Below are 27,559 nucleotides of genomic sequence, written 5' to 3'. Positions count from 1 at the left end.
TGTTGCTATGGACAAAAAAAGATATCTGTAAGCTTGTGTCCTGTTACTTGTGTCATGTAACCATTGAGATGGAGTCTCTGTAGCCACGGAAATAAAGGCCCTAAAACCTTGGAGAGGGTCATGTATCTATGGATGAGGTTGGGGGCCTGTTACTATGGGCAATTAAGGATGAGGCCTTGTTGCTATGGAGAGGGGGGGGGAGCTTGTAACCATGGAAATATAGGACCTGTAACCATGGATACCCTGTAACTATAAGGTTTGGGGCCCTGTACTGTAAAAGCGCGATCAGAATACATTTGTTCTGCTTTTACTATTTATGCAAATAGCGTAGGGCAACACGAGCGTGCGCGGTGACGTCAACGCGCACGCGGCGTGGGGTCGGTGCGGGTGCGCGGTGACGTCAGCGCGTGGCGGGGCGCCGTGCGCGCTGACGTCACCACGCAGGAGAAGTGGGCGGGGCCTGGCTGCTATTTCAAGCCTCGCGCGAAACCGGGGCCGAGGCGACGCGCAGAGACAGAGGAGCCGGGCAGGGAGTCAGCGGCGGCGGTAGCAGCAGCAGCAGCGGCGGCGGTGGTAGCGACGGAGAGGGCAGCCAGGGCAGCCAGGGCAGGCAGGACGGCGAAGAGCAGCGAGGGGCAGAGAGGGGCGAGAGGGCAGGTGGGAGAGAGAGAAAGAGACTGAGCCGCGCGCACTGAACGCGGCTCCGATCGGCGCAGGCAGCGAGTCGGCCACGTGCTCGGGGCAACAACTGACACGGAGAGACGTAGAGAGAGACACAGATAGAGACACAGAGAGAGAGAGAGACACAGATAGAGACAGAGAGAGAGAGAGACACAGATAGAGACACAGAGAGAGAGAGAGAGACACAGAGAGAGAGACACACAGATAGAGACAGAGAGAGACAGAGACACACACAGACACAGATAGAGATAGACCGAGCGAGAGACGTAGAGACTCGTGATGATACGTTGAGGTACAGAGGCACGCAGAGACACTGAGATCTACACGAATAGAGATTGTGTGGCGTACAGAGAGGTGAAGATATATAGACATTGATAGTGAGATACATGCACTCTGATTCACTAGGACACTGGGTACATTGAGATCGACGAAGACGCATACACGGACACTGGACCTTTGAGATCTCGAGCTTTATAGACGGCGAGACACAGAGAGTGACCGAGTAACACGGACACCTAAGACGGGCAGACCACAATACAGAGAGACACCCTGAGAGAGACAGACGGAGACCCTGGGACACAACGACGACACAGAGAGACACCCTGAGAGAGACAGACGGAGACCCTGGGACACAACGACGACACAGAGAGACACCCTGAGAGAGACAGACGCTTGGGGCACATTCGGACACCAAACGAAAGAGATTTAAACAGCGACACCACCACCATCACCACCACTACCACCACACACTCAGACACCACTACCACACACTCGGACAGGCACCACCACTACCACCACCACCACCGTAGAGCTGCAGAGACAAGGCGCCAGGGCGAGACGGACCCCCTGAGACGCAACAACAACAACGATAACGACGAGTCTGTCGGGCGGGCGGGCAGAGGGACTCTGACAGGTGTGGGGGCCTAGGCCACTCCTCGTAGCGGGCAGGCGGCAGCAGCAGCAGCAGGGACGGCAATTAAACAAACAACAACAACGACGACGCCGGTGGTTGTGGTGGTGGGAGACGCGGGGAGCAGCAGGTGGGAGGCGCACGGAGAGAGGGGACAGAGCGGCGGCAGCAGGAGAGACAAAGAGGGGCGAGTGCCGTGCTGGGAGCTCTCGGTGTGCAGGCAGGAGCAGGAGGGGGGCTGCAGGCCATGCTCAGCATGCAGAAGGACACCACCTTCACCAAGATCTTCGTGGGCGGGCTGCCCTACCACACCACGGACGCGTCCCTGCGCGCCTTCTTCGAGGCGTTCGGGGACATCGACGAGGCCGTGGTCATCACGGACCGGCAGTCGGGAAAGTCCCGGGGATACGGATTCGTAAGTCCCTCGTGGTGGTGATGGTCGTGGTGATGGTGGTCGTGGTGATGGTGGTCGTGGTGATGGCCGTGGTGGTAGTGGTGATGGTGGTGGTGGTCATGGTGGTGATGGTGATGGTGGTGAGGTTATTGTGCTACTGTCGGTGAACTTTCTGGTGTTACCAATTGTAGATGTGTACGGTATTTGTAAGTGGTGATGCTGCTGATGATTGTGATCATGCCTGTGATTGTGGTGGTGATGGATCGTGGTGATTGTGGTGGTGGTGAGGTTGTTAGTGTTACTGTTGCTGCTGTTAATGATGCATAGAATGGCGCTTACCAATACTAGTACCATATTGATCTTGTTGCTGCTGATGATGATTGATGGTGGTTGGTGGTGGTGATGAAAGTTCCGGGTGTTATTAATCACGGACGGACAGGCGGGGGGGTGCCTGCAATACGGATTTGCAAGTAGCTGCTGATGATGATAGCCCTGCTGCTGATTAAGATAATGATTATTCACTGTGTAACGAAAACATATTTTTGTTCCTGGGTAGTAAGTGTTATTTTGCAATTGCTTATGCCTCAAGTACATAAACTGGCTATTATTCCCCACAAACTTTGCTTTTGTGACCAGGACAGTGAGATTTAGAAATGTGCCTATTTTCAATGAGAAACGTGGTGTGCATTTGTGTAATTCCTTCACGTAAATTCCTGGTCACAAAAGCAAAGTTTGTGGGGAATAATAGCCATTTTCTATACTTGAGGCATAAGCAATTAAAACATAACACATAATACCCAGGAACAAACATCGTGTTACATCGTGTTACATAGTGTAATGTTACTTATAGAGGCCAGGACATCATTCATTGCAGGCAGTCCCACAGATCCAGGTTAATAAACTCGCTCGTGATGGTAGCGCTAATGATGATGATGCTGCTGCTGCTAATGTTGGTGATGATGAAGTTGCTTTTTGTCTTTCCGATGTAGCTACTGATGATGATGCTGCTGCTGATGTTGGTGATGATGAAGTTGCTTTTTGTCTTTCCGATGTAGCTACTGATGATGATGCGGCTGCTCTTTCCGCTGATGGTGCTGATGCTCGGGTTTCTGCTGCTGTGACTGATGCCAGTGTTGTGTTGCTGCTGATATCCATACATTTACTACGAGAACTGCCCTTCTTACTGTTGCTGCTCCTTCTGATGTTACTGCTTTTATTGCTGATCTTGCTGATGGTATAGCTAGCTGTTAGTGCTCTTACTCATGCGTACCTTGCTGCTCTTATGACTGCTGCCCTTGTTGATATTGGTGCCATTTCTACTCCAAACTTGCTACCGATGCTGCTGTTACCCATGTCACTTGCCCTTACTGCTGCTGATCCTTTACCGAGTCAACACTGTGGTCCCTCCTGCTGGTGCTGCTGCTGCCCTTTCTGATTTTACTTCACCTGCTGCTGCTGCCCTTGCACTTGCTGCTCTTACTGTGCATCTCCCCGCTTGTACTCCTGCTTCTAAAAGCGAGTTCCTGCTCAAAGGAGACGTCAAGGCATTGGCACTCATCTCCCGTTCTCTGCCAGTTGCGACAATTCCACGTCACTATGGCAGGGACTGCTCTATCCTTATAACAACTGTTACTGCTTGTTATATATAGCACACGCTTACTGATGACGCTGCTTATACCAGCTGTTGCTCTCGCTACTAAAGCTCTTAGGTGGGCCCAACTGTTACGGCTGCGACTAAACTGCTGCTGCTGTTGTTGTTTGTGGCCATTGATGTGTCGGCTGCTGAGGAGAGAGCTCCTAGAACGAGGGTTGAGGGGGGCTGGGAGCCTCTGAATGAGATCTAAAAACAAAACCCGAATTCTCATCTTTCCTACAAAGTTACCGGGATTAGCATGACCAGACGACGCTCTTCGCAAGCACACCACACACACAACTACTCTGTGTATTTCTGTGTATATCCACTCGAACGTCATGGTTTTTAAAGTGGGACATTTCGCCATGCCATATTAACTTACACATTTCCTGTGACCAAAATCACCCGGGGGATGTATTACATCTCGTAAGCGAAGCAGGCTGAGCCTGGCTAGGGCTTGCAGGGATATCCAGTGGGCAGCGCAGCCAAAAATCCATTGTTGGACTGTACATGTCTGTGATCCCACATTAATTGACCAGCGTGAAGTAACTCGTGGTGTACATGGTGCAAGGGAGCCCCTCATCCAGCAGTGAATTGCATTGGGCATACGAGATTAGTGTACTCAATATTCACACGTAGGTCAGGAACAACATACTTGCTGTACTGTCTTTATGCAGGATGTTTCTCGAACCTGCTGGTGGGGTGGTGTTTCGTAAACATCATAAATCTCGGTGCAATCCATCAACCCTTACTCCAAAGTGCTGAACTGCAGGCGTGCGTCACCACGCAAAGCTGTAAACCTGGACTTCTAAAATCGACCACGCATGACAGAATATTGGACATTGTCACTGCTAAATGTCATCTGATCCCTGGCTCAACTCCTTCACTTGTAACCAGGCCAGAGCCCATGATGCCATCAACTCATCCGAGGTCTTGCTTCTCAGTTGTTACAATTGTTGTTTCATCAGTCTACAACAATCAGCCAGTTTGTAGTGGGGCGATTAAAGTTGTGCGAGGCTTTTATTCTTTTGCTATTGACAAATGCATTAAGCTTTCATATATACAAATGTGAAAGAGACCGTATTATACCGCCTGTTTAGCAACACACCATATCGGTGGAAGTCATATGAGAATTTGTATTATTTTGAAGGTCAGGCTTTTTTTAAATATGATTAGCACGCGACTCCAGCTATGGAGCGGTGGGGGGGGTTATTGTTTGTGGGGCGCGTCAGCTGCGTGCACGATGCTGCTCGTGTGCCACCATCAGCAACACGGGGGATTAATGGGGGCTGCTGCTGCGCTGTACACGACACGCATTGTGTAACGCCGCGCGCACCGCAGCTCGAAAGTGTATAAACAGGTGTGTGTGTGTGTGCTTTACAAAAACACACACACACTCTGCCTGCAGCTGTCGCGAGGAAGGAGGAACGAGGTGGAGGTTGGGGGGGTGTGTAGGCAACGGTGTGTGGATTCTCGGGTCGAGCTGTAAATTGCGTATAAATAATGCAGAGAGCCCGGTGGCCTCGTCTGGCCTGTGGGGCGAGGCGGCGGGCGAGGGTAAAGTCTAAATGGCTCGAGGTGCCGCTGCCACCTGGCCTCCCAGGTGCGTCCACACGTGCCTGGCCAATTAGGATGTGGCCGCAGGTCTGGCCCCGCGGCAGGATGGCAACCCACTGGCACAAGGGCAGCCTGTGCGCGTCTCCTGGCCACCGCCTCGGCAGCAAGGCTCTGTGGTGGTGGGTTGTTGCGTTGCCCGCTGAAGCCATATTTGTCGGAACCAAACGAATGTTTGGGGTGAGGGGGTGGGTGATCTTTCCCTGCCGCTTGCAAGCGAACGTTTCGCATTTGATAACCAGTCTGACAAGTTCCATGATATCCCGGTGTCGTAGTCGGGTGGCTCCAATTTACAGAGCTGTTAACTTCACGCATCGTCATGTGGAACAGTGGGCACATTGGCCAATAGATGATTTGCAAAGTTGGTGGGGAGCCATGGGTAAATGATGTGTAAATCATGTTTTCATGTTACCCCACGGGGATCATCGTCGCGAGTCCTGTTTTTGGCTGCAATGGTTTGTTATGTAAAGAGTCCTGCGATGTATCAACTGTAGATACTGCAAATTGAATGTGTGAAGTGTCTAAATGTAACCACATCTCAACGCTGCTGTCTCTGCTCGGGTAGCAGATGCGCTTTTATAGCGCTGCTGTTCATGTTGGGTATCCCAGAGCACTTCACAATACAAACTCAAATCCATCCAGTTTAAAAAAAGAAACCTAAACAAATGTGTAGATATAATACGCACTAGTTGAGTGTCTGTGCGAGTTATTTTTTTAAATCATATTTGTCAATGGATGCTTAATAAGCTTCATCGATGAAGAGCTCCATCCAGCAGAACACATTACACTCCATTCCCAAATTCTTATAAATCGGACGCTAGACAGCAAACCCGTTTGTTGTTGGCCGCTTGGCCTTCTAGACCTTTGTGCCCGGGTTACAATGAGCGGTCGGCGCTGCGGCACGAGCGTGGCTGCGTGCGGGGTGTCATCGGCGTGTGTGCGCGTGCGGCCGCGCGTGGTTTGTGTTGTTGCGTGCGACAGGTAACCATGGCAGACAGGGCGTCGGCAGAGCGCGCGTGTAAAGACCCCAACCCCATCATCGACGGACGCAAAGCCAACGTGAACCTGGCCTACATCGGGGCCAAGCCCAGGGTCATCCAGCCAGGTACTAATAATGAAAATAACAATTTTACTAATGTATCCAGGAAGGCTACGTTGAGTCCTAGTACGCTCTTTCAGCAGTATCCTGCATTGGGTTTTTCTTTTAAGATGTTTGTCAGCTCGTGTAGTGAGCGTTTATACATGTGGGAGGAAACCGCGCACCCGGACAAAACCCACCTGCATACAGGGGAGGGGGCAGCACTCTATCCCCATACAGATGGAAACGGATGGCGATTAGTCCCATTTACTATACTGCCTTCTGGCGAGCCAGGGTATGTCACCACCTCGACGCCCACGTGAAGGGAGTTTTTGACAACATTCGTATGCGGCGACTCGCCAACCCTCGCTGCTGCTGCTGCCTCCTCAGCGCTGGACTACGGGCAGGGTAGGGACAACGAGGTGCAACCACGCGAGAATCGCGATCGGCATCCCCCGCACGTAAAACAAATGGCACAGACGCCATCGTAGCCGTGGTGACGCTCTGGCTACGAGCGCGCAGGATGGTACTCTGTACCGCGGCGGTCCCTCAATCAGAATTTGTATTAAGACTGGAGGAATCCTATGAGCTATGAAGCTCTTTACCACAGATGTGCTCGTCTTCAGCATTGCGGAAGCCCCATGCGGCGACCGCGCCGCTTGTCTGGCTCTGTTTTCGTTTCCCTTACGATTGTGATCAATAAATGGGTTGTGATCAATAAATAAATTGGTGTTACATCGCAATGATGGAGCCACGCGTGATGGCACGCTGGAGTGAGCGCCAGCTAAGAGCGGTGGCACAGTGGTTGGCGCACTGCGCTGCGACTCCAGCCACCCGAGTTCGCTTCTAGCTCACGGCTAACATCGGTGATGAGTATCCGAACCGGTCCCGGATCTCTGCTAGCTCGACTCGGTCTCAAATTGAGTACCTTTGATGGTGTGTAAAACCTCAACTCTGGGGAAACAAAAGCGGCAGGGCACGTTGCTTGCCACCCACACTCTCGTGTGCCATGCCGGCCTTAACAGGTGCTTGCTAACAGCAGCACTTGCCTCCAAACAGCCTGTTGAGGCTATATGGGGGAGGGGGGGTGGTCTTTGTCTTTGAGCTGTGTTGTGTTGTTCTGATCCCCACTACATTGAACTGCGAGTGTTGGCACTTGGTTCTCGTGTGTTAATGCAAATTTTAACCAGTGACACTACTTCATTTACATTCATAGGGACAAGGCTGCTTCATGACACGTGCGTGTGTGTGCCGTGTGTGTGTTTTGTTCCGATTGAGCATGTAATGACTCGCCACCCCCTACCCCAGAGGGTTGATAAATTGTCACATTGTAGAGTTGCAATGTGATTCATAAATTGCGTATTTCTGTCAATTTTTAACCATGCCGATCATATTGTTTCTCAAATTGGTGTCTTGTCCGTACAGGTTTTGTTTACTGCATTTTGCTAATCGCAACACGAGCAATTGGAATGCTATTTGCGCAAATTAAAAAAAATGGTTTCTTACATGCATTAACATCTATCTATTTTAATAGATAGATGTTAGTAGATGAATTGCTATTTATGCATTTAAAACACTTGAGTTGTAGCTATTACTAATCTTGGAAGCAGTGAGGGTTAGTTTGGTTCAGGGATACCTTTTGATTTAACATCGGTGAAGCTCACCGATGGCAGAGTAATGCTGCGGCACAAGATAATTTTAGACACCAAAAGGTGTGGTGGTTGTAACCATTGGATTGGATCCCCCATCATGCTTTGCAAATCACGTTACATTTTGCGTGTATTTTTCTGTGTTTCCAACCTGCATCCACTTTTCTGGCCGAGTTTCTCAATTCGTAGAAATTGTTAGAATCGGTTTACTCTCATCAATGTTTATCAGACTTTTTTCATAAACAATTTGTGTGCGTGCGACCGACGGTTGAATAGTTACAACCGTCCATTATTCCTACACCCCATACGACTCCTTCCAAGATGATCATTTCACCAAACATTTAACTAAATTCCTACCGTCCATTAGCCGCAAAGGGTTACCATATTGATGGCGTTTTAATTAGCAGGTTGTGTATTGATTATGTACAGTTTGTGCACGTCTGTGAGTGTGTAATAGATACCGTGTGGGGAGTAGTGGTTAGCGCGCTGCGCGATAAACCTGGCGATCTGGGTCTCCCCTAGGTCGACTCCCCCACCCCCCCCCCCCCCCCAAATGAGTACCTGGTGCGGTGTGTCAACATCGCCACTGGTGTGGTGTTGGCCACCCGCCCTCTCGTGTGTCGTGCCGGCCTTCATAGGTGCTGCTCGCTAACAGAACTTGCCCCAACAATTTGTTAAGGTTATATGGGTGGGGGGGGGGGGCGTCTTTGTCTTTTTGATATACACATTATGGAATCGTGGGCCGATGTGCTTGTGAGTTTTTGTTTTAACACTGTTTGTCAGCTTGCTTTGTATATGTTGTCGGCACTCAAATGCAGTGTTGACGGCCGTCGTGTGTAGTTGTGCGGAGTCCCCGCTGTATAAAAGACCGTGTAGGTGAAACAAAACCATCTCGGAGGGAGGATTACAGAGGAATAAAGAGGGAAACTGCAAGTGTGAGAGAGAGGGCAGAACGTGAGGACAGGGTGAAGTGTTTTACAAAGTAACCTCATGCTGTACTGCATGATGTGCCTTGCTTACAACAAATTACCTTTTAATCTCCCACAGCCCAGTCAGCCCATTATCGCCGTGGGGTCAGTCGATTTTAAAACGAGTACCACACGGTGAAGGTTTACAATGAGTGTGCTTTGGACAGACTGGTTTCCGTCCTAGAAATGTGGAATTTCCCCCACCTGGCTTTGGGCCACCCACCAATGGGCACAAGGACCGTTTTGGGTTTCGGAGCAGCATGATATTTCGACTTTAAGCAATTCGGAAGGGAAATAAAGTGATTGTTGAAAAAATATACAGGATTTAGCGTAACTTGTGTGGCGAAAATGCAATAACAACACATTTATACTTTTAAAATTAGGGAGTTAACGGCATTGCTTGACTTGCTCTGAAAGGCTGTCTGAAAATTGTATATCCGTTCACAATACAACGTGTGTGTTAGAAAATAACAAAAACTAGGCCATGTATTTTAAAACGGCATCATTATCACGGATTTCCACAGCTGCAATTACAATGTGGGTTTCTAAACGGTATAATGAATACAATTGTGCCGTGAGATACTGTAGGCTGCATAACATTATCATAAATTTTCTATAACTTTAATGGCTCTACTACAGAGAATGTTAATAAATGATTAACCCCAAGTCTCGTGCAACACTAACAGCAGCCACACATTTTCGTGGATGAATTTCAGCAAAGGCAAATGCAAGAACATGTTTCGAACTGGAGCAACAAATCTCTAGTTTCAAGTTGTACGGTTTAACGAGGCGAGAACAGCGGAGACCAGGATAGTCCTATTTTCAAGGCGGACCTGGTGGCATAAGTCTGCGAGTAGGCGGGCGACGATTGTCGCCTATAATCCCAATTGAGTCGTCTGCAGTGCAGATTTCGAATTTGGCAAATGGGGGGCACCTGACGTGCACACACGCTGTGGCCTACTGTTGCAATGTGGACGGGACCCGCATCGCCGTCACCGTTGTTACTCCCCCAGGCAGCGTCAGGACGGCCACGGTAGCGATCGGCCGTGTTGAGTCTTCTTAGTCCGCCCGTGTATTACCGCGATGCTGAGCCACCGCGTTGTGGAGGGGTAGTGAACAGTGGTGAACTCGTCCTCACCAGAGAAATGTGGAATTTTCACCACAGGCCGTGGAATGAGCACAAGCGGTGACCACTTTGACTTGTAATACAGCAGCTGTTTCAGAATTCCATACGCCTGCTGTTAACACGCTGTGTTCTAACAAGCCTGCTGTGACTGAGCAATGGGATGGCTAGCTAGCAGTGCCATGCGCTTAGCATGCAACTGCGCGCTTGTGGGTGGCGTAGTAATCTTTGCTCACTCCTTCTAAGAGACGATTTGTCTTCAGAGGTGACCCCTGCTGTTGAATGGTTTCGTCTCCAAGTGCGTGGAGCTCCTCGCCGGCCGTTGCGGTGTAGCACTCATTAGCCACCTGCGCGATAAATTGTAGCCACGTAATTATTATTATTATTATTTTAAGACTACATTTATTTACTCGGGATAGCCTCCGGACGTGTCTCAAGACTCCAAGAGGGTGCTGCAGTGCAGCGTGTAGTGTTTTCTTTTGTCAAATGTAGAAAATTTGAATAACGTCACGGATCTTTAACGCTCACTGTGACGCATACAGCGCGTGGTATTTGCGGTTCGTACACTCGCAGTAGTAACCGGGGAGGTTGTGGGTCCGAACCGCGAACTTCTGCAATGACGGCCACAAACGCCCCACCGCTAATTAATCTGCTCCCCCTTCCTCTGGTTATTCCATGACCTGTCACGCACCGTTCAGGATCACCGTTCTATTCGGCAATTAATACGATTTTTTTTTTCATTTTATGCTCTCTCACTTGCATTTTCTCCCATTTTCAGTTCTTTATTTTGATCCCATTTAACCAAAATATAAAACCATTGCGTCCCCTTTTACTCATTGTTCCTGTCATTCGAAATGGCTCGATTCTCCCACACGCGCAGTTCGAAGCGTCTGTTGTGGACGGGAGAAATGATTTCTGATAGCTGAACCCGGTGCGTCGTGAGCGGCGCGAGGATAGTTTGTGAACCGCTGGTTACAGTGTGGCGACGGTGCTGTGCCCACCAGAACGCATCCACTGTACGCCCCCATTGTGCAACGGCTGTTTTGACACGACGGTGGTGCCGCACGGTCTGATCCATCGTTGATATTCTGCTGCTTCTCCACGAGGTCGGGAATATCGGCATTATTCAATGTGTTCGTGTCCTTTTACCCAGGAAAGTCTCGCCGAGTATTGAGCCTCCTCCTCAGAATGTTCCTGTATTCGGGTGTTTTCCAATCCCATGAATACGCATTTGGCATGTCGGAGGAGTCCAGAGTACTCTGAAAAAACCCAAGCTTGAGGGTGAAATGCTGAAAATGCCGCAAAGATAGATTCAAGAATCCGTCATTGTACTGCCATCTGTAGCCACTTAAGAGTATTCCCCTGCTGAAACAAACATGCGCATATTCAATCTACTGTTGGATGCGGGGGGGGGGGGGGGGCTTCCGCACGCCGTGGGGGTTGTTTGACCGTACTTCACCACTCTGGTCAATGCGGGCTTGCGAAGGTCGCACGTGTTGTAGACGCTTGAACAAAGTCATCCAGTACAACAATCTGAAAATGAGCAATGTCCCACTTTCCTAATACCGTGGAGCCAGTATCGCTCCGGGGACATTCTGCCGGCGTCGACATTGCCTCTGATGAATTTGGAACGCCGAGTTGGACACCGCTCTGGGGTTTAAGCTCGAAAGCTTTTCACTTGTGTGTTGAGGGCTACAACCGCAGATGTTTCCCAGCCGCGTCATCCGTGTGCGTCCACTGTTGTAGCGTGCGGTGCCTGAACCGTCGAGTGCCTCGCAGGCAACAGCTGGCAGCCCGCCCGTCCCGGCCCAATTTGCTTTTGTTTGGCTTTCGCCGCCGCTCTGAATTGGAAGGCTCAACTCTTGTGATCCCTGAGTGAGCGCTCGCACACCCACGCCACCACCACCACACAGGCAGTCTTTGTGGGAGAGGTCCCGGCCTCGTTATTACACTTGGGAGTGTTTATTATTAATGATGGTGGTGGTGGCAGTACTGGAAACCTGTAATTGGAGTGGTCTGTGGATTTTGTGGAGGAGAATTTACTAGAGATGGGCAACAATTATGTATGCGTGCAAGTGTTTTTGGGGCTCGCGAGCTGTACCTTTCCCAACAGTCTGAATCTCTAATGTACGCGTATGCACATGTGTGCATACGTGTACGCGTGCATGGTGCTGTGGTGGATTGGTTAGCAAAATGGGCTTGAAATCCAGAGGTGGCTGGCTTCGTCTCCTGGCAGACGCAGAAGTTGAGATAATGGGGCAGGTTTCTTCAATATCCCCCACCCCCACCCTCCCTGTTCACCTAGAAACATCGCTGGGTTCTCCATGGAAGGGTTGTGTTTGGTAGGGGTGAAATGTGGGCACTCCTGCAAGACCCTCGGTCTACGAGGGGAGGCGCTTCTGCCAGCAGTGGCGTGATCAGGCACTTCCAGGGCTGCACCTTTGCCACTGCAGTGCTGTAGAATGATAAGGTGAGAGGTTGAATGAATATCGATGTGGAGAAAATGTGCGACAGCCGTGCTTCATGCGTTTTTGTGTCTTTTTTTCGTTGCAGGCTTTGCGTTTGGTGTTCAGCAAATTCAGCCGACGTTTATTCAAAGACCGTATGGGTAAGCGTGCACATGTACGACGCCCGACGCCGGCTTCGTTGTACAGCTGTAAAGAGAATGCAGAGTGCGGCCCAGCTGTCTATGAACCCTGTGCTTTCCTCGTATTCATTTTGTAGCCCCCACCGGACGTTAAATGTCCCTTCGCGAATGAGCCCGTGTTCTCCCAACAGCTTGCGCACACACGGAGTTGTTTAACGTTTGTGTAAGATCAAATTTCTACCGGTGCTGTCGGCCCTCCGCAGCATTTCCTTACGTTGTTGCCAATAAATATATTTGCAAACCGTCATTACAATTGTCTGCAGGTGCAAAATTTAGTTTTGTGTTTTTAAAATTGCCTAAAATATGTGTTTTTATGTACGTATAAAACGATGAGTTTTATTTAATGGAAAGTTCCACGGCCTACGATTTTACAATTTTTTTGCAAGGAGGTTTCGGATGCTAAACGTCACGACAGGATTTGACACGCTGGCCCTCAAGGCCCGATTGCATGCCTCTTAGGCCCCGTGGTGATTGTTTACGTCAGGATTTGCTGAGTACATGCACAAAGGCCCAAAAATGGCAAGTGTGGCCAGCAGCAAACGGCACAAGTTGACGTGTCTACAAAAACTAAATTACCGAGGGTTATAAGAACTTGGGAGAAGAGACAATGGGAGGCAATCCCAAAGTCGAGCACTTAGAGGGAATCCGCAGAGAGAGGAGTGAAGATGGCGAAATTGGAGTGGCTGGAATGGCGACCCACCATCATCACGATGACGATCGTTGCCCCGGGGAGCTCGAACCCCCCCCCCCGGGGAGCTCGAACCCCCCCCCGGGGCCCGAGGCCGTCCCCTCGCGAGCGAGTCATCCACGGCGAGCTGCGGCCTCTCCCAGCCGCATGGCCCTCGTCAAGTGCGCTCGCTTGTCGCGTTGGTTCTATTTTTGATAAAAACGTCTCCAACAATGAGGAAAATCGCCGAGTGAATCGGTTTCTGAAATTGCTCCTGAACCCGTCAAGTTGAAAGAAAATTGACGTCCACGCCCCACCATGTTGTTGACGAGTGGACACAAGTGTATTTATTTTTGTCTCTCGTGCCATGCTTCGCTGTAAGAATCAAAAGTGCACCTTCCGGCTGCACGCTCCATTTGCCGTCGCTTAGTAAGCGGTGGAAATTCCACATTTCCATGGCAAGAAGCCAATCTTTTTGTAAGACAACAATCAACTTCCCACTACCCGGTACCCGATTTTGTCTCCCTGCCTCCGGAGGGATGATGGGGCCCTGGACTGTCGATCCAGGATTTAATTTCAACTCGTGACCTACTTGTGGCTGGAGCGCTCTTCTACGCCGCCACTGCCGCCCTGTTGCACGCGCATCGTGTACAGTACCCTCGCTAAGCCAGATTACAGACTCGTGTAAAGACCGGCTTCTGAAAGGGGGGGTGCGGGGGGGGCAAATGCCTGCATGCCTCGGTGCTTGCAGCCATAATTGGTGAACGTGACGTGCATTCTCTGTGGTGGACGTTTAGCATCCTGAGCCTCTTTCCCACACGTGCTGCTGCTCAACAAAGCGCTTTGACCACTTTGGGTCGCGTCTCCAAAGTGAAGCAATGTTCTGTGGTCTGGCACGCGCGTGTGTGTCCTGTGCGTGTCTGTGTGCGTGTGTCCGTGTCTCTGTGTGCATCTATCCGACCTAACAGGCAGCACTTAGAGATAAGATAAGAGCCTCTGCATTGAGATGAGCTACAGTCAGCTGCACAGTAGGGCGCCTAGACAGAGGTCCTCAGGCAATGCCAAAAGTATGTTGCATGTTGGTCTGTATTTTTTGCTGTGCTGTACAAATAGCTTGAAGTGGTGTTTTTTAAAATTACATAGCTTCTTATATCTATCTTTTAATATCTGTGTTTTGTTTTCGTTTTGTGTGCACTAACTTAAAAAAAGCCTTTCGTAGCAGTGTGGTAGCTTTTGGTGAGTTCGGTGTCTCATTCTCTCCGCCAATTTGTGTTGCCTCTCTTAGTTATTTACTGCCACTGTGTGTGTGCGCGCGTGCGCTCTGTGTGCGGTGGTTACGTCTGTACTGCATGTGACATGGTGTTTTAAAATCAATAACTTTTGTCTTTTTATATTATCCATCCCTCTTCTCCTCCACGCCTCCCACAATCCTCTCTCCATGACCGGTCAAAGTAATTTTTTTGTCCTTTTCCGGACGGAGCGGGCGTTAGCTACGTGCGGAATAACGTGGACGTTTTTTGAGTGGAGCAATCGGTTTGGCGATTTTTTTTTTTAGCCTCCCTCAGGTGTTTGATTCAAATTCCCCCCCCCCCCCTCCAGCAAATTGCCGATCGTCGTTCACCGATTGTGCAGACTGGTTGTCCCCCGTAAGAAGAAAAACCTCGTGGCGATCCTAGCGACACAAGACGCTCGCCATCGTGGAGCCATTGCTCATGGGTTTCTATGTGAATGTTCGCTTGGTGTTTTTCAGAGTGCTATCGTTTGCACGAGTAATCAGCCTGTATTATGGGGGGGGGGGGGGGTGCCACTGTTAACTACTTCGCCTGGTTTGCGTGTCTCTCACCGTGGTCACGTGGATATTTCTCTGGGTTCCTCCAGTGTTTTCCCTCCCTTTTTAGAATCAACGTGCATCTTGAGTGTATTTGGCTGCTATACATTTCCACGTGCTGAGCCTCTTCGTTGAGCTATCATTTGTGGCCAGGTCTCTTCTAAAAAAAGAGCTATATAGCTCGATGGGCCTTATTTGGTCAAAAAATGTAATAGTCTAGTTTAAGGGAATTGCTCAAAAAACACTGACGATTGTTAGTGTTTCGTGTAAAGCCACGTTGAGCATTAGTACAGGGCTCCATTACGGTTACGAGAGTCTTCCTCTCGCTGCATAAGAGACTCGAGCTGAAACGACACTTATGTTCACATCCTAGTCAGGCCCAACGAAGCGTAATTTTGCTTCAACGATAACCCAGTAAATTGGAAGGTTTTGATTAATCGTGTACTAACCAGTAGACTTACACTATTAGAGTACTTTTATTGAAAGCAGTTGCCTGTTGGGCCCCTTGTCATATTAATTGTAGATATCAAATTACGTTGCCTTCAACTCTAAAGTATGAACATCTCGTCATGAACTTAACACCAGAATGACTTGGAGGATGATTGCTGCTATTGTGCAACAATATAAAAACGCGATTGTGCAGTTTCATATTGGCAGGAAATGAAAGTATTTCGGCCCACTGGCCATCCTCAGAAGATGTAGAGGGTTAGTCTCCATCATTTAAGACTCTAAACCATGCTCCTTCCTGAAGAATGTCATCCTGCACACATTGAGGTCTGCCTTTCCTCTCGGTGACTGACAGATCCGCCCCTGTTTACATTTCTTGTCGAACCAAATTATTTATCTTCTAAAGCTCCTCAGTGTGTTTTCTGGTCGTGTCACGTGTGTTCTGCACTACGTGCGAGGTTTTTCGGGAGCTTCTGAAAAAGCTCCTGGCACGTGGAGCGAAACGTCAGACATCGTGCCGAACACCAACACGGCAGCACGACCAGAGACACGGGGGGGGGGGGGGGGCTTTACGGCACAACCGCAGAAACCAAACGCGGTCGTATTCATTTCTTAAGCTCACCAAAGTGGAAACCTCGCATCGTTTCCTCGACCTGGCAAATTGCATTTGTAGCGTATAGCGGCAGTGCACGCACTCGCACACCCGTACTGGCGAGAGACACTGTTGCCATCCAGTGCGACTTTATAAATACTGTCCTGCATAATGCCAAAGGCAGCTGCTGATTTCCCAGCAGGGCTGGAGACGTCGGGACCCAGAGTGAATTATTTATACCGTGGGCCGCCACCGCGTCGGTGCGTGACCGCGTGCGCTGAGGTTGGGCGCTGAGGTTGGGTGGGGAGAAGGGGGGGGCTGTCACGTGATGGAGCTCAACAGCTGTCGCCCCCCCCACCTCCACACCGAAGGGCCCCATTCATTGCTCGTCCGGACGCCATTTGTCAAATCGTTCTTGTTAAAACCACTGTGGATGGTTTGCATTTCAAAAGACCGAATCGCTGGTGACCGAACAGACGTGGAAACGCAGAAATTACTACACAAGAAAGGGGGACCCTATTTTAAGCGTGGCCTTCCAAAGATCAAATAACGAGGGCGTGGGGGGGGGCAGTTGTCACCTCTTTCTGATTTGCCGGTGCCTCCCACTACCCTCGATGGTGGTGGTGACTGAACACGTATTTGCAGCTTTGTGTTTTTTTTTTATCTTGCTGCGTTATCCTTGAAATACTGCCAAAGTTTAATCCACAGTGGTGACGAGCAGCCTGGCTGGTAAATCTCGCTGTGGTGATGTTACGATGCTCCGATGCCAACATTTTGCCAAACCGACTCTTCCTTTCTCAAGCGATTGTTGACCGCAGGATACAGAAGTGAGCAGTAGTCAAATCGGCAAGGAAGAAGACCGACTGATTATTACGCTCGGCTCCTTTACAATCAGCAAGTCGATGCTTATCGTGAAACTTCGCCTACAGGCTAAATACAAAGGAATGTATTACTTTGTAGTTGTTAATGTGCGATCATTATTCCTGTCAAGTCCTAGTTCGTCGTGCCAACAAACGTTCTAAAAGCGGGTAGATTATAGCCCAAACGTGGTACACAGCAGATCCAGACCAAATGTGTTCGCTAACAGTGAGGGCTTATGTAAAGACTTGACTTGCTGGACAGTGTGTGGTGTCTACGTGTATAAAGGATAGTGTTAGGATTATTATCAGATTTTAAAACGCACAATGGTGTGAATTGCATGTCGAAGAGCTGTAGGCCTTATCTTGACAACGATCTAAAATAACTGAGTGGACATTTTGTCATTTAGATGACCAACTCAAAAAGTTGAGGAAATGTGGCCATCCCAACAAAATTGCATCCTTGACAAAACCCCTTTTTGTGGACCTGCCACCACCGCACGCAGTCCGTGCACAACTTGAGTTCGGTTTTAAAAGTACTTTCTGATAGGTCGTGGGTCTCGCCCACTCTCTGTTGGATTGTGTGGCACACCACATGGGAAGTAAATTGCCTGCTTCACCAATGATAGGGAACTTTTTATGTTAATTGTTTGTCGAGAGTGTTGAAATCATTCCAGGCCGATCCTTAACCATGAATGAACCCATTTGACTTTCAGGCTGTAATCTTATTTCGTGGTTCAAACACGAACATTTGTTCTTTGGCATGTGTCTAGTTCAATCTTGATTTGAAGCTTTCGTGACTGCAGGAATCCATACTCTTTGGTTCTTTCAGTAAAGTCATGTAGGTATAAAATGATTTATTTTATACCTACGTGACTTTACCGAAAGAACCCAAGAGTATTTGTCTAGTTGCAGGGAATAGACTCCGTTATGTGACATTGTATCTCCGTAACCCTTCTAAGATATCATGTGGTATGGAGTAACTTGCTCCCCCACCAGAGGAATGTGGAATTGTTCCACCACGCTGAGGGCTGTAAACAGGATATAAGCAATGCCTCAATCCTCATTTCAATAGGGAAATCACTTTGACCTTAAACGGTACAGGGTCACGATTGAATTCAAGCACCAAATATTTTCATCTAATTTTTTCGCCTAATCATTTGTGTTTTTCTCCTATCGTTTGTAGAATTTGGTACATTCCATTGGCACATTTGCATGAATCGTTAACTATTATTCCAATGCATTATTCGATGTCCATATCACGATCGTGATGGTTTCCATTTGAACGGATGAATCGCTGGTCGTCGCGGGCCCCGTGGTGTTGCCCGTGTCACGCCCCGGGAACGAGCACTCCCCCCCCCCCCCCCCTCTCCTGGTGTTGTTTTTGGGGTCATTCCTGGGCCGTTATTTCCAGCCGGCCCACAGCCATTGCGCTTACCTTGAGCCGGTTGAGCTGCGAGGCCATAGACGTGGCTTAAGGGACGGATAACGAAATGCGTAACCATGGGGTTCAATGGTTCAATGCAAGTCAAATGGACCTCCGCAAAATTCTCGCTCCCATTGCTTTGTATTGGAAGTAATTTTTTGGGGGGGGAAATTTCGGTGCCAAAATGTAATTCTGATGGGTGACAATTTTTTGGTAAAGTCCTCTCCTAAGTGAAATGTTTTTTGTTGTTGTTGCATACGATGTACCGTTGGGGAGGTGCAGAGTGTGACGGGACTGCCACCGGCGAATGATATCGTGAACCCCGTGGGGTTTGTACAACCCTGGAGAGTTTGTTAATTGTCGTAGTTTGATGCCGATGAAACACAAAACGCACGCCTCGACCCTTGCTTGTAAGAATCAATTATTTACCGTGTGCGCAAATTTACGTGGCGCAAAGCGAGACTCGACGTTAAATGGCACGAATGAGACTGTTAAAATTAGCTTAGAAATAATTGTTTTTTTATCTAATTGAGATGCCAAGTAGTGACAATCACACTGCTGGTGGGGCTGACTTGTTGGGACGTCTTCTGGAGGGGGGGGTGGGGGGCCCTAACTCGTTCAGCTCAACGACGCTCCCAATGGGAGCCCCGCTTCTGCCGGTTGCCAGTGAGATGGGACGGATTTCACGAGGAAGTGTGGGGGGGGGGGGGTCTTAGTTTTTTTTGTCTACAACGAATAACATTTTTAATCCGTGCGTATTGCCTGCAATGGCGGTCCATTGGTGAAAACAACGGAACAAAAACGGAATAGTGTGTATCAGAGGTGGGACAAAGTCATTGTTATGCAAGTCCAAGTCGAGTCTGAAGTCATCAAATTCAGGACTCGAGTCTGACTCGAGTCCAAGTCACATGACTCGAGTCCACACCTCAGAGGTGGGACAAAGTCATTGTTATGCAAGTCCAAGTCGAGTCTGAAGTCATCAAATTCATGACTCGAGTCTGACTCGAGTCCAAGTCACATGACTCGAGTCCACACCTCTGGCTGTGTATGCAATAGAGAGATGCACGCTTGGAAATTGCATTGCGAGACGAAAGGGGGGAACCCGTGGATTAGAGAACAAAACCATTTCAGCCGTGGCACACTTGGGGAAGAGGAGTCGAGTGAAGGGTATGCTGTGTGGACAGAGAAAGGAACGAATGGAACAGGGGCCAGGGAATGACCAGGGCTGCGATGTTGGGAATAGGAGACCTGAAGAGTGGAAGAAGAGCGAAGGAAGGAGCAGCGAGCAGAAGTGAGCCGCACGGAGCAGCGTCTCCTTTCACAGGGGACGGGGAGAGCGGCGTGGGGGGTCTCCACTCGTAAAGTCACGTGATTTCATGGAAGGCTTGAGCTGGTTGAGATGTATAGATATGCGGGCTCGTGACATCTGAAGTGTTAGGAGACGTGAGCACCCGTGGGCGCAGGGCACGTTGCTTCAGGGAGTAAAGAAAAATAGTGGCGTGGTTATCAAATGGGACGCGTCCGATAGGATGCTTACCACGGCCACATGATTAGCTGGTCTGCAGGAGCTCCGTGCATTGCTCCATAGGAAACTCTTTAGTCAGTTGTCCTTCCCCTGCCCCTCCTATTAGCGCAGTTGGCTACCTAAGTTCAACAAATACATTGATGGTGGGGGGAGTTTGTTTGAACTGTTACTCCCTGTTATTACCCTGCCTTTCTAGGCTGTTGGTCCTGCACGCAACAGTTGCGGAGACCGGTGAATGGGAATTGAACAGAGCAGCACCCAAGCCTGTGTGATGTAATCGGGCCGATGCCGCAGACACGCACGTGCATGCTGTGAAGAGTACTACTACAAAAGCCAAAACATTCGAAGATTATACAATCAACAAAGCGTACTCAAACATTTTCTGGGGGAGTTTTACAAATGGATTCCGGATACGTGCGAGTTCACTACGGATAGATCTATAGCCGGTGGGCGCAAATGATACGCATCTAACATTGGAACGATTATTTAAGCACCGCTGCGCATGATTACAGTCATTTGCTTTGCTTTGGGACGGAGTGTTCCAGTGGAATATTGGCACATATCGCCTCTGACTGTGGACTCCAACTCCTTTCAAGCCTCTTGAGGTGCGTGCCACGTGCCCCGTGGTGCAAGTGGCACTCCCCACGGTGAGAAACCCTCGCTCCCAAAATGGTGCTGAGAGTCTGAATGGAGTCTGGGCACTCGCAGCTATCGGTGACGGGCAGCCGATAAATGGACCACGTGCGCGGCGCGAGATTACACCTCCGTCTCGGCTTCTGAATGGAAATCGTGCGAGAGGGGACACGGCGAGAGGCGATTGACTGCATAGCAGTCAATCTGCTATTGGCTGTGAGATGTTAACTCACTCGCCTGGTATGCAGGAGGTCTTGGGTTTGATCCTGACCCTGATTCCTGTATATTTAGAGTTTGCGTGTTCTCCCTCCCCATGATCGCGTGGATTTTTATCTGGTTCCTCCGGTTTCCCCCCCCCCCCCCCACATTTACAAACATGCGTTTTAACGTATTTGTCTGCTTTCAATTTCCACATGAGCTATCATTTGTGGTCAGGGCGCTTATTTAGCTCGTGGGCCTTACCTGTTTAAAAAAAAGTTTCATGTAATAACAAAGAGAGGGCCTTATACAGTGCATATCAGTAATGAGTATGCAAAACAATTGCTTGTTTTAATCAATGAGAGGTCACGGTGGTGCTGCCCCCACCGGGTGTGGGAAATAATAGATTGGGCAATGGAATAATAAGTGTCATTTGAAAGTTCTACACAAAAAGCCGCACCAACCCACATTAATCAGTGGCCTGTGGCAGCATGTTTGGCGCTGTCGCATTGAAATGCCAAATACCGTGGGCAGAATTAATTGGCGTTTGCGCGTCTCTACGTTGTGACAAAGGAGGCCGATAATTTATTGTCGTTTGCCGTAAATAAATTAAAACCGCTCAAAATAAATGAGCCAGGACCACATTTCTGTGACTACAGACGCGACAAACTGTGTGCGGTTTTTTTTCGCCCCCCAAAAAATAAGATGGCAGTAATCTGGCTGCCGCATTTTCTGTCCGTCTGTCAAGAGTGTCTGCCCTCCTGTGAGCTATGTTTAACCGTGTAACAGCTGATCACACACCCAACCGAGTGGGTGATGGAGCTCTGCACATTGAAACTGTCACCAACACGTCGAGCCAACAGGCTTTCTGAACAAACAATAGCCGCATTTTTACGCCACGGTTTAGTGTTGACAGGGTAGAAAATGTACTTGTATTAAATGGATTTTTGACAGTTGGTGGCTAAGTTTATATTCTGGATGCAGGCTAGTTAATTATATAGTCACCATTTGAGTTGTCTTTTTATTTAGACCCAGCAAAAAAATATGTTTGACCGCAGTCAGTCCATTGGCAGATCGTGTGCGGTGAGGTAAAGTGTGGGTATTCCCCTTCTGCCAACAGTGGTGTGAGTGATCAATTTCAGGGCTGTACCTTTACCTGTTTTTATGCAGTTAACTTTTTAGTGGGTCTTGTCCAGGAATGTGTCATCTCGGTTTCGTGTTCACGGTAGCAAGATGTTAACTCTCGCCTGGTTTACAGGAGGTTGGGGGTTCGATCCCATGTGTGCTCAGTTTGCTTCTGAAAATAGAGCTATGTAGCTCCGTGGGCCTTACCTGGTAAAATAAAAAGTTTAGTTCTTTTAATTAAACTCAATCATAAATTGTCCTCGAATCCCCATTGAGATTTGAATTGGTGCGTCGTTCTGTCTTCCCGCTCCGTCGTGGAGATGCCTTCGCTGCGATTCACGATGAGCCAATATCTTGATGACACAGCAGCTTTCTTGCACCAATCCAGTCCTAGGATTAGCATGGTTGGCTACTTACGGTGTGAAAAGTTCAAAATACATACGTGCATACGTAAAGGCAATTACTTGCTCATGCCATTGCTGGCAGAAATGCATCCACGAGAGAAACCCTCGAGGCAATTTTGGCCTACTCTTCCATGTTGGCCAAATGGCTTGGAACAGGTGGGATTACCCACTTTACCCATCGCACGCGACCAGCCTACTGACTAACTGGGCTATCCTGCTGGGTGGACGGACGCGGTGGGATTTAAGAAACGTGCCCCTCGGTGCCGGCGAACTGCCGCACGGGGAATCGAACGTGCGACCTCTGCCTTGCGGTGCCCTGCGGCGCGCCGTTCGCCGTTCCACCCACCTGGCGGCAGCGTCGGGGTGTTCGGGCTAATCGCGAGTGGCGACGCTGTGCCGCGTACGGACTTGCGAGCGACGTCTCGACCACACCGAGTGTCCGCGCATTCGGACGTGGGAGCGTTTCTCGGTGCGGATGGAAATGTGCGCGGTCAACGCTGGAAGGGGTGTGGGGGCGAGGGAAGGGGGTTGGCGAGGTGGGGGGGGGTGCCTGAATATAAATGGGAGTCACGTGCCGCGTTGATGGGAGTTAAGAATAGACTGTGAGCCCCGAACCCGGGTGGCATGCCGTCCCTGGCCGTATATGTGCATGCCGTCTATCTGCCAAGGAAGTGGGATTTTTTAAAGGGGCAGCCTCGCAGTTTTGGCGGGGACACCTTCACAGAAACAACCCTTTGATTTACGTCAACAGGCGGCAGCCCAATGTTTTTGAGGTGCCCTTGCGCATAGCCCTGGCTGATATCGGCACCGGGCGATGTGTGATTTATCTGACTTTGCCCGACGCGTACTGAAGCTTGTGTTGAGCCGCATAATTGTAGACACGCACAAAAAACATATTACAGCGATAGCTTCAATGTCACAGTCATGTTTTTTATGTAGTTATTTTATCGCGCTTGATCGACCACGGCAGGAAAGGCAAAGATGCTTTTGGATTTTTACTTTGAGATGAAACGGACCGTCATCCATCTGGACAACGCACAATACCGCACATGTTTTATTTGAGTGCTGCGTTGCTAATGCAAATCTATAACGAGTTGTTGCTGTGCGTGCCATTTTTACGAGGTGACACACGTCGCCAGGACTGCTCTGAGCTGCATGTGGCATGCCAGTCGTGTATCCTCGCTCACGACTGTTGCAGATTTTATTCACTCGTGATATGTCTGGGATTGATGTACACATCTGCAGGCAGTCGGGCAGAGTAATGCACCAAGTAAGATTGTTTATTGGTACCCGGAAGGCTATTTGGCAGGAGGCTTTTTCTATTGGGCAGACCAAAGTGATGCTAGATTTATTTTTTTAAATGTGTAACATTTTTCATTCCTGTTATTTGGAGCAGTTAATTTCCGAGCGTTGCAGGCTTTTAGCGCCAGATCTTTTGTACTTCCTGCCCTTTGCGCTCTTTCTTTTTATATTCACTGCTGTTTTTATTCTTATATTTCCATAAATGTGTGCATTGCTGTTTGGCTTGTTTTGTTTTTGTGTTTTTATATAAATCATTTTATAATGGATGTCCACTTTGATTTTGATGTTGGACTTGCGGTGTGGCATGGTGTTTGATATGGATTATGAGGATTGCCGTTTTGATATGCAAATTATAGGTGTGGTGTATTTATTTAATGGCATACTGCACAGTCCAGTGCCATGATGACACGAGACTTTGAATTCGGATTGGTATCAAACAAGTCATGCCAGGTACACTGTTAATTGGATGAGATAACAAATGTGTGCCACGATGATTTTTGTTTCAATATTTGCACCAACCTATAACCCGCACCGTGACGCTCTGTGCACTCCACTCGGGTCACTGGCGGTCTTTCTCTCTCTCTCTCTCTCCGTGCCCCCCCCCCCCCCCCCCCCCCCCCCGGTGTGTCTTTGAACACTTCGGTTATACCGTGAACGCCGCGTTGCTGCCGTTGGGGAATAATTTGAAAATAATTAGTGAAATAACCGAGATTCGATGTTGCAGCAGCAACGGCGCCTACATTGATAAACACTTTGGTGTTAACTTAATTGAATGTTTTGTATATAAAGTGTGCTTTTCTTAGCACATGTAATCTGGCCTTACTTTAAAAGATTTAAGCTTTTGAAACGATTACACCTCGCTTGAACGATGAGAAAAAAAAGATCCTTTTTACGTTAAAACTGTAAGCACGACGTCAACGCACCGTCGTTCGTTCCGCAAATTACTTGGCAGCTCAAATGCGCATGGGGGGGGGGGGGGGCGGCCCTGCTCGCTCTGAGCAATTGGTAGAAGTTCTACATTACCATGGCGGGATCCGTGATGAATTCCCACCTCGGCTCTGCTAATTATTTTGACTCCCATGTGGATGATGGCAGAGTGGCGACCCTGACAGATTCCGAGTCCGTAATCACGTTTTGGTAATGACGACTCTGACAGAATTTAACATTAAAGCCCCGGCCGTAAGCAGCGATGCACGGTATGACCGAACACGTTCACCACGCGATTAGTCCGTGCGCCGGTCTAACCGTGCGTGTGTGCTTGCGCGTGCGTGCAGGATCCCGGCGCAGTACGTCTACCCGCAGGCGCTCATGCAGCCGGGCAGCCTGCTGCTGCAGGGCCCCAGCCACGCGACCGCCGTCTCGCCGTACCTCGCCGACTACGCGGCGGCGCACGCGGCCGGCGGCGGCGCCGCCGCGTACGTGCAGTACGCCAACGCCTACGAGCAGTACGCTTACCCGGCGGCGGCGGCCGCAGCCGCAGCCGCGGCGGCGGCCTCCGGCTACGTGACGCCGCCCGGCTACGGCTACGCGCACCACTCCGGCATGGCCGGCGCCGCCAGCCCCCCGGCCGCGCCGCACACGCCCGCCATCGCGCCCTTCGCGCACTTCCAGCCGCCGCCCCTGCATGCCGACCGGCTGCAGTGACGGAAATCTTTCTCGTCGTTGCCCATCTTCGCTCGCCTGCCCCGCTCCGCGCCGCTCGCCCGCCCGTTCGCTCTTCCCCCCCCGCCCCATCGAAAGCCGTTATGGCGCCACCCTTAGCACCGCAGCCAGAGCTGTCTGACTGCAGCCTCTCAGACGGCCGTGGTGGCAATCTGAGCTGTGGGAGCCGCCCCAGGGTCACGCTAAGCTTAGTCCCGTGCAACTACGGCGTCTTCGGCTCGCACGAAGACGCCGTAGTCGATGTGAGGTGGCGTATCCCGTGCTCCCCATTGTGGCAACACATGTAGTTGCTGTTCATCAATCGGTGTATTTTTTGCACAAGTTGATGGAATTCTGTGTCAGGTGGGGGAAGGGCCTAAAGTGAGCCTGACCTACTTTTTTGAGTAGTTATTTGATTAATTTCCACCAATTTATCTGCCAGCAAAGTAATACGGTATAGACACATATATATTTGCCATTTACACTGTAGTGTATTGAATACGGGTAGCATGAACTAGCTTAGCCCTTCTGTAAAATGGATTAATTTTGAATTTTGTGGCCCTCTAAGGGTTATTAGCCTCGGCTGCTTAAATGGAAGAAAAGGGAAAAATACAAAAAAAGGATAGTCTGTGTCTAAATATTTAAAACAAAAAAAATCGCAAATGATGAACATATACGTTAATTCCTGCTGCTTAGAATATTTACCAAAGCTTGGCTTTATTTGTTGGCTTTCTTTTTACTATATTTGTCTAAAAAAAACAATATCAAGGGGATGGCAATGTCTATTTTACAATACACTGGAAGACAACGTTAAGTGTTACCCGTCGTCATCATCGTCGCTCACACTACATTCGTGAACCGGCACGCTCAACGTTCCCTGCTCCCGGCCCGCCCCGTGTGTTTTCTAATGGTTCTCTGAAGAGGGCAGAGTTTTCTGTCCACTGTGCCTTACCGCGTGCATCGTCCGTCGGGGTTATTTATTTGTCAGCAGTTACATTCACGGAACGAACAATGCGTCTGCCGGCTACGCAGAGCGCTGGGGGAGAGAGAGTCTCGATTGTCGGTTGCCGTGCGCGAAATTTAAGCTCTCGGAGCACAATATTTGAAGCAAAAAGGTTCTTTATTAATACTATGCTTATCATTAATGTTATTGTTTTTAATACCATTATTTCACACAAAGCTACATTTATAAATGCCATTCATTGCTAGATTATTTTAGCGCTGAATACACTGATGATAATCCTTTCTATCTTATTCTCTAGTTTTTAGAAAGAAAACATTTACAAAGTAAGAACGTTGTCTTTTTGTTATTTTTTTTCTGTAGTCTATTTACCGGTGTACACATGCAATTTAAAAAAAAATAACTGGAATCGTCTTTTCATAATTTAAAATGTGACGGGACATATTTCTAATTTCAAATAATTGTCACCAAAGCCTATAGTTAAACTTCTGAAGCTGTTTACAGTTTTGCTCTGTATATACATGTGTCGTGACTACTGCGTTTAAAAAAAAAATGTAACTCAAATGAATTGGTGATGTGATTGCTCGAGTCTCTTGGTGCAGTAACGATCTGGCCTGTCGCAAGTCCACGGGAGCACTAACCGCAGTTTTAAACTAAAAGGAAAAAAAAACGAGAAATGTTGGTTTATTTTTTAAAGAGTAATTGCAGACAATTTTTCTTTCTTCAAAATATTTAATTCGCAACCTGAAATGACCATGTTCTGCTTTGTACCCTTCCGATGACGACAAGAGTGGTGGTATAGATTTCCGTTGTACCATACAGCACCGGCATCGGTGGAGTTTGCTGGCAGCACTGGGGGGTGACGCGAGTGTCTGCCCGGATGATTCTATTTTTCCCGGTACTGGCTGGCCGTCGCCGCGTGTCTGGTCGTGGCACCCCTCCCGCCGCCACTCCAAGATGTCCTTGCCGACTTGTGACTCGCTGGTTGCAGGCGGTTCAAGCGCTTGATTGTTAATTCCTGTTGTGTACGTTGATAAGCACAACGGGGGGAAACAATGGTGGGCTGCCTGGAGCGTACGAAGATGTGTTCATCAAATTGTGATGGAATGTGTAACAAATAATCAGGTATGACAGTATTATACTGTTTTATTATTGTTTATGATGGCATTTTTTTTCAAACCACTGCAATACACTTCAGGAGGGTCATTGTATACTATAAACATGATATATATTAAATTATAATGAACATGCTATAA

General features: G+C 49.0%; 1 protein-coding gene across 1 annotated transcript; it reads left to right on the top strand.

The window, feature by feature from the left end:
• Positions 1 to 497: 497 nt before the first annotated feature.
• LOC133347449 (RNA-binding protein 24-A-like) lies at positions 498 to 27,559 on the top strand. The gene is made up of 4 exons (XM_061559704.1): positions 498 to 2,006; positions 6,214 to 6,337; positions 12,604 to 12,658; positions 24,976 to 27,559. Exons 1-4 carry the CDS (start codon positions 1,839 to 1,841, stop codon positions 25,343 to 25,345), a joined length of 717 nt encoding a protein of 238 aa, XP_061415688.1. The 5' UTR covers positions 498 to 1,838; the 3' UTR covers positions 25,346 to 27,559.

Source organism: Lethenteron reissneri, chromosome 26, assembly GCF_015708825.2.
Source record: "Lethenteron reissneri isolate LAM-NWPU_2019-01 chromosome 26, ASM1570882v1, whole genome shotgun sequence".
NCBI classification, from domain to species: Eukaryota; Metazoa; Chordata; class Hyperoartia; order Petromyzontiformes; family Petromyzontidae; genus Lethenteron; species Lethenteron reissneri.
Note: the sequence above shows the minus strand (reverse complement) of the source record. Positions and strands in the feature narration are given on the sequence as shown.

Bases quoted from the DNA above. Each gene is read 5' to 3' on its own strand.
- LOC133347449 (XM_061559704.1), top strand. From the start codon at position 1,839: ATGCTCAGCATGCAGAAGGACACCACCTTCACCAAGATCTTCGTGGGC. The intron at 6,338-12,603 runs GTACTAATAATG...TTTTCGTTGCAG, and splicing joins GCCCAGGGTCATCCAGCCAG to GCTTTGCGTTTGGTGTTCAG. The intron at 12,659-24,975 runs GTAAGCGTGCAC...GCGTGCGTGCAG, and splicing joins TTTATTCAAAGACCGTATGG to GATCCCGGCGCAGTACGTCT.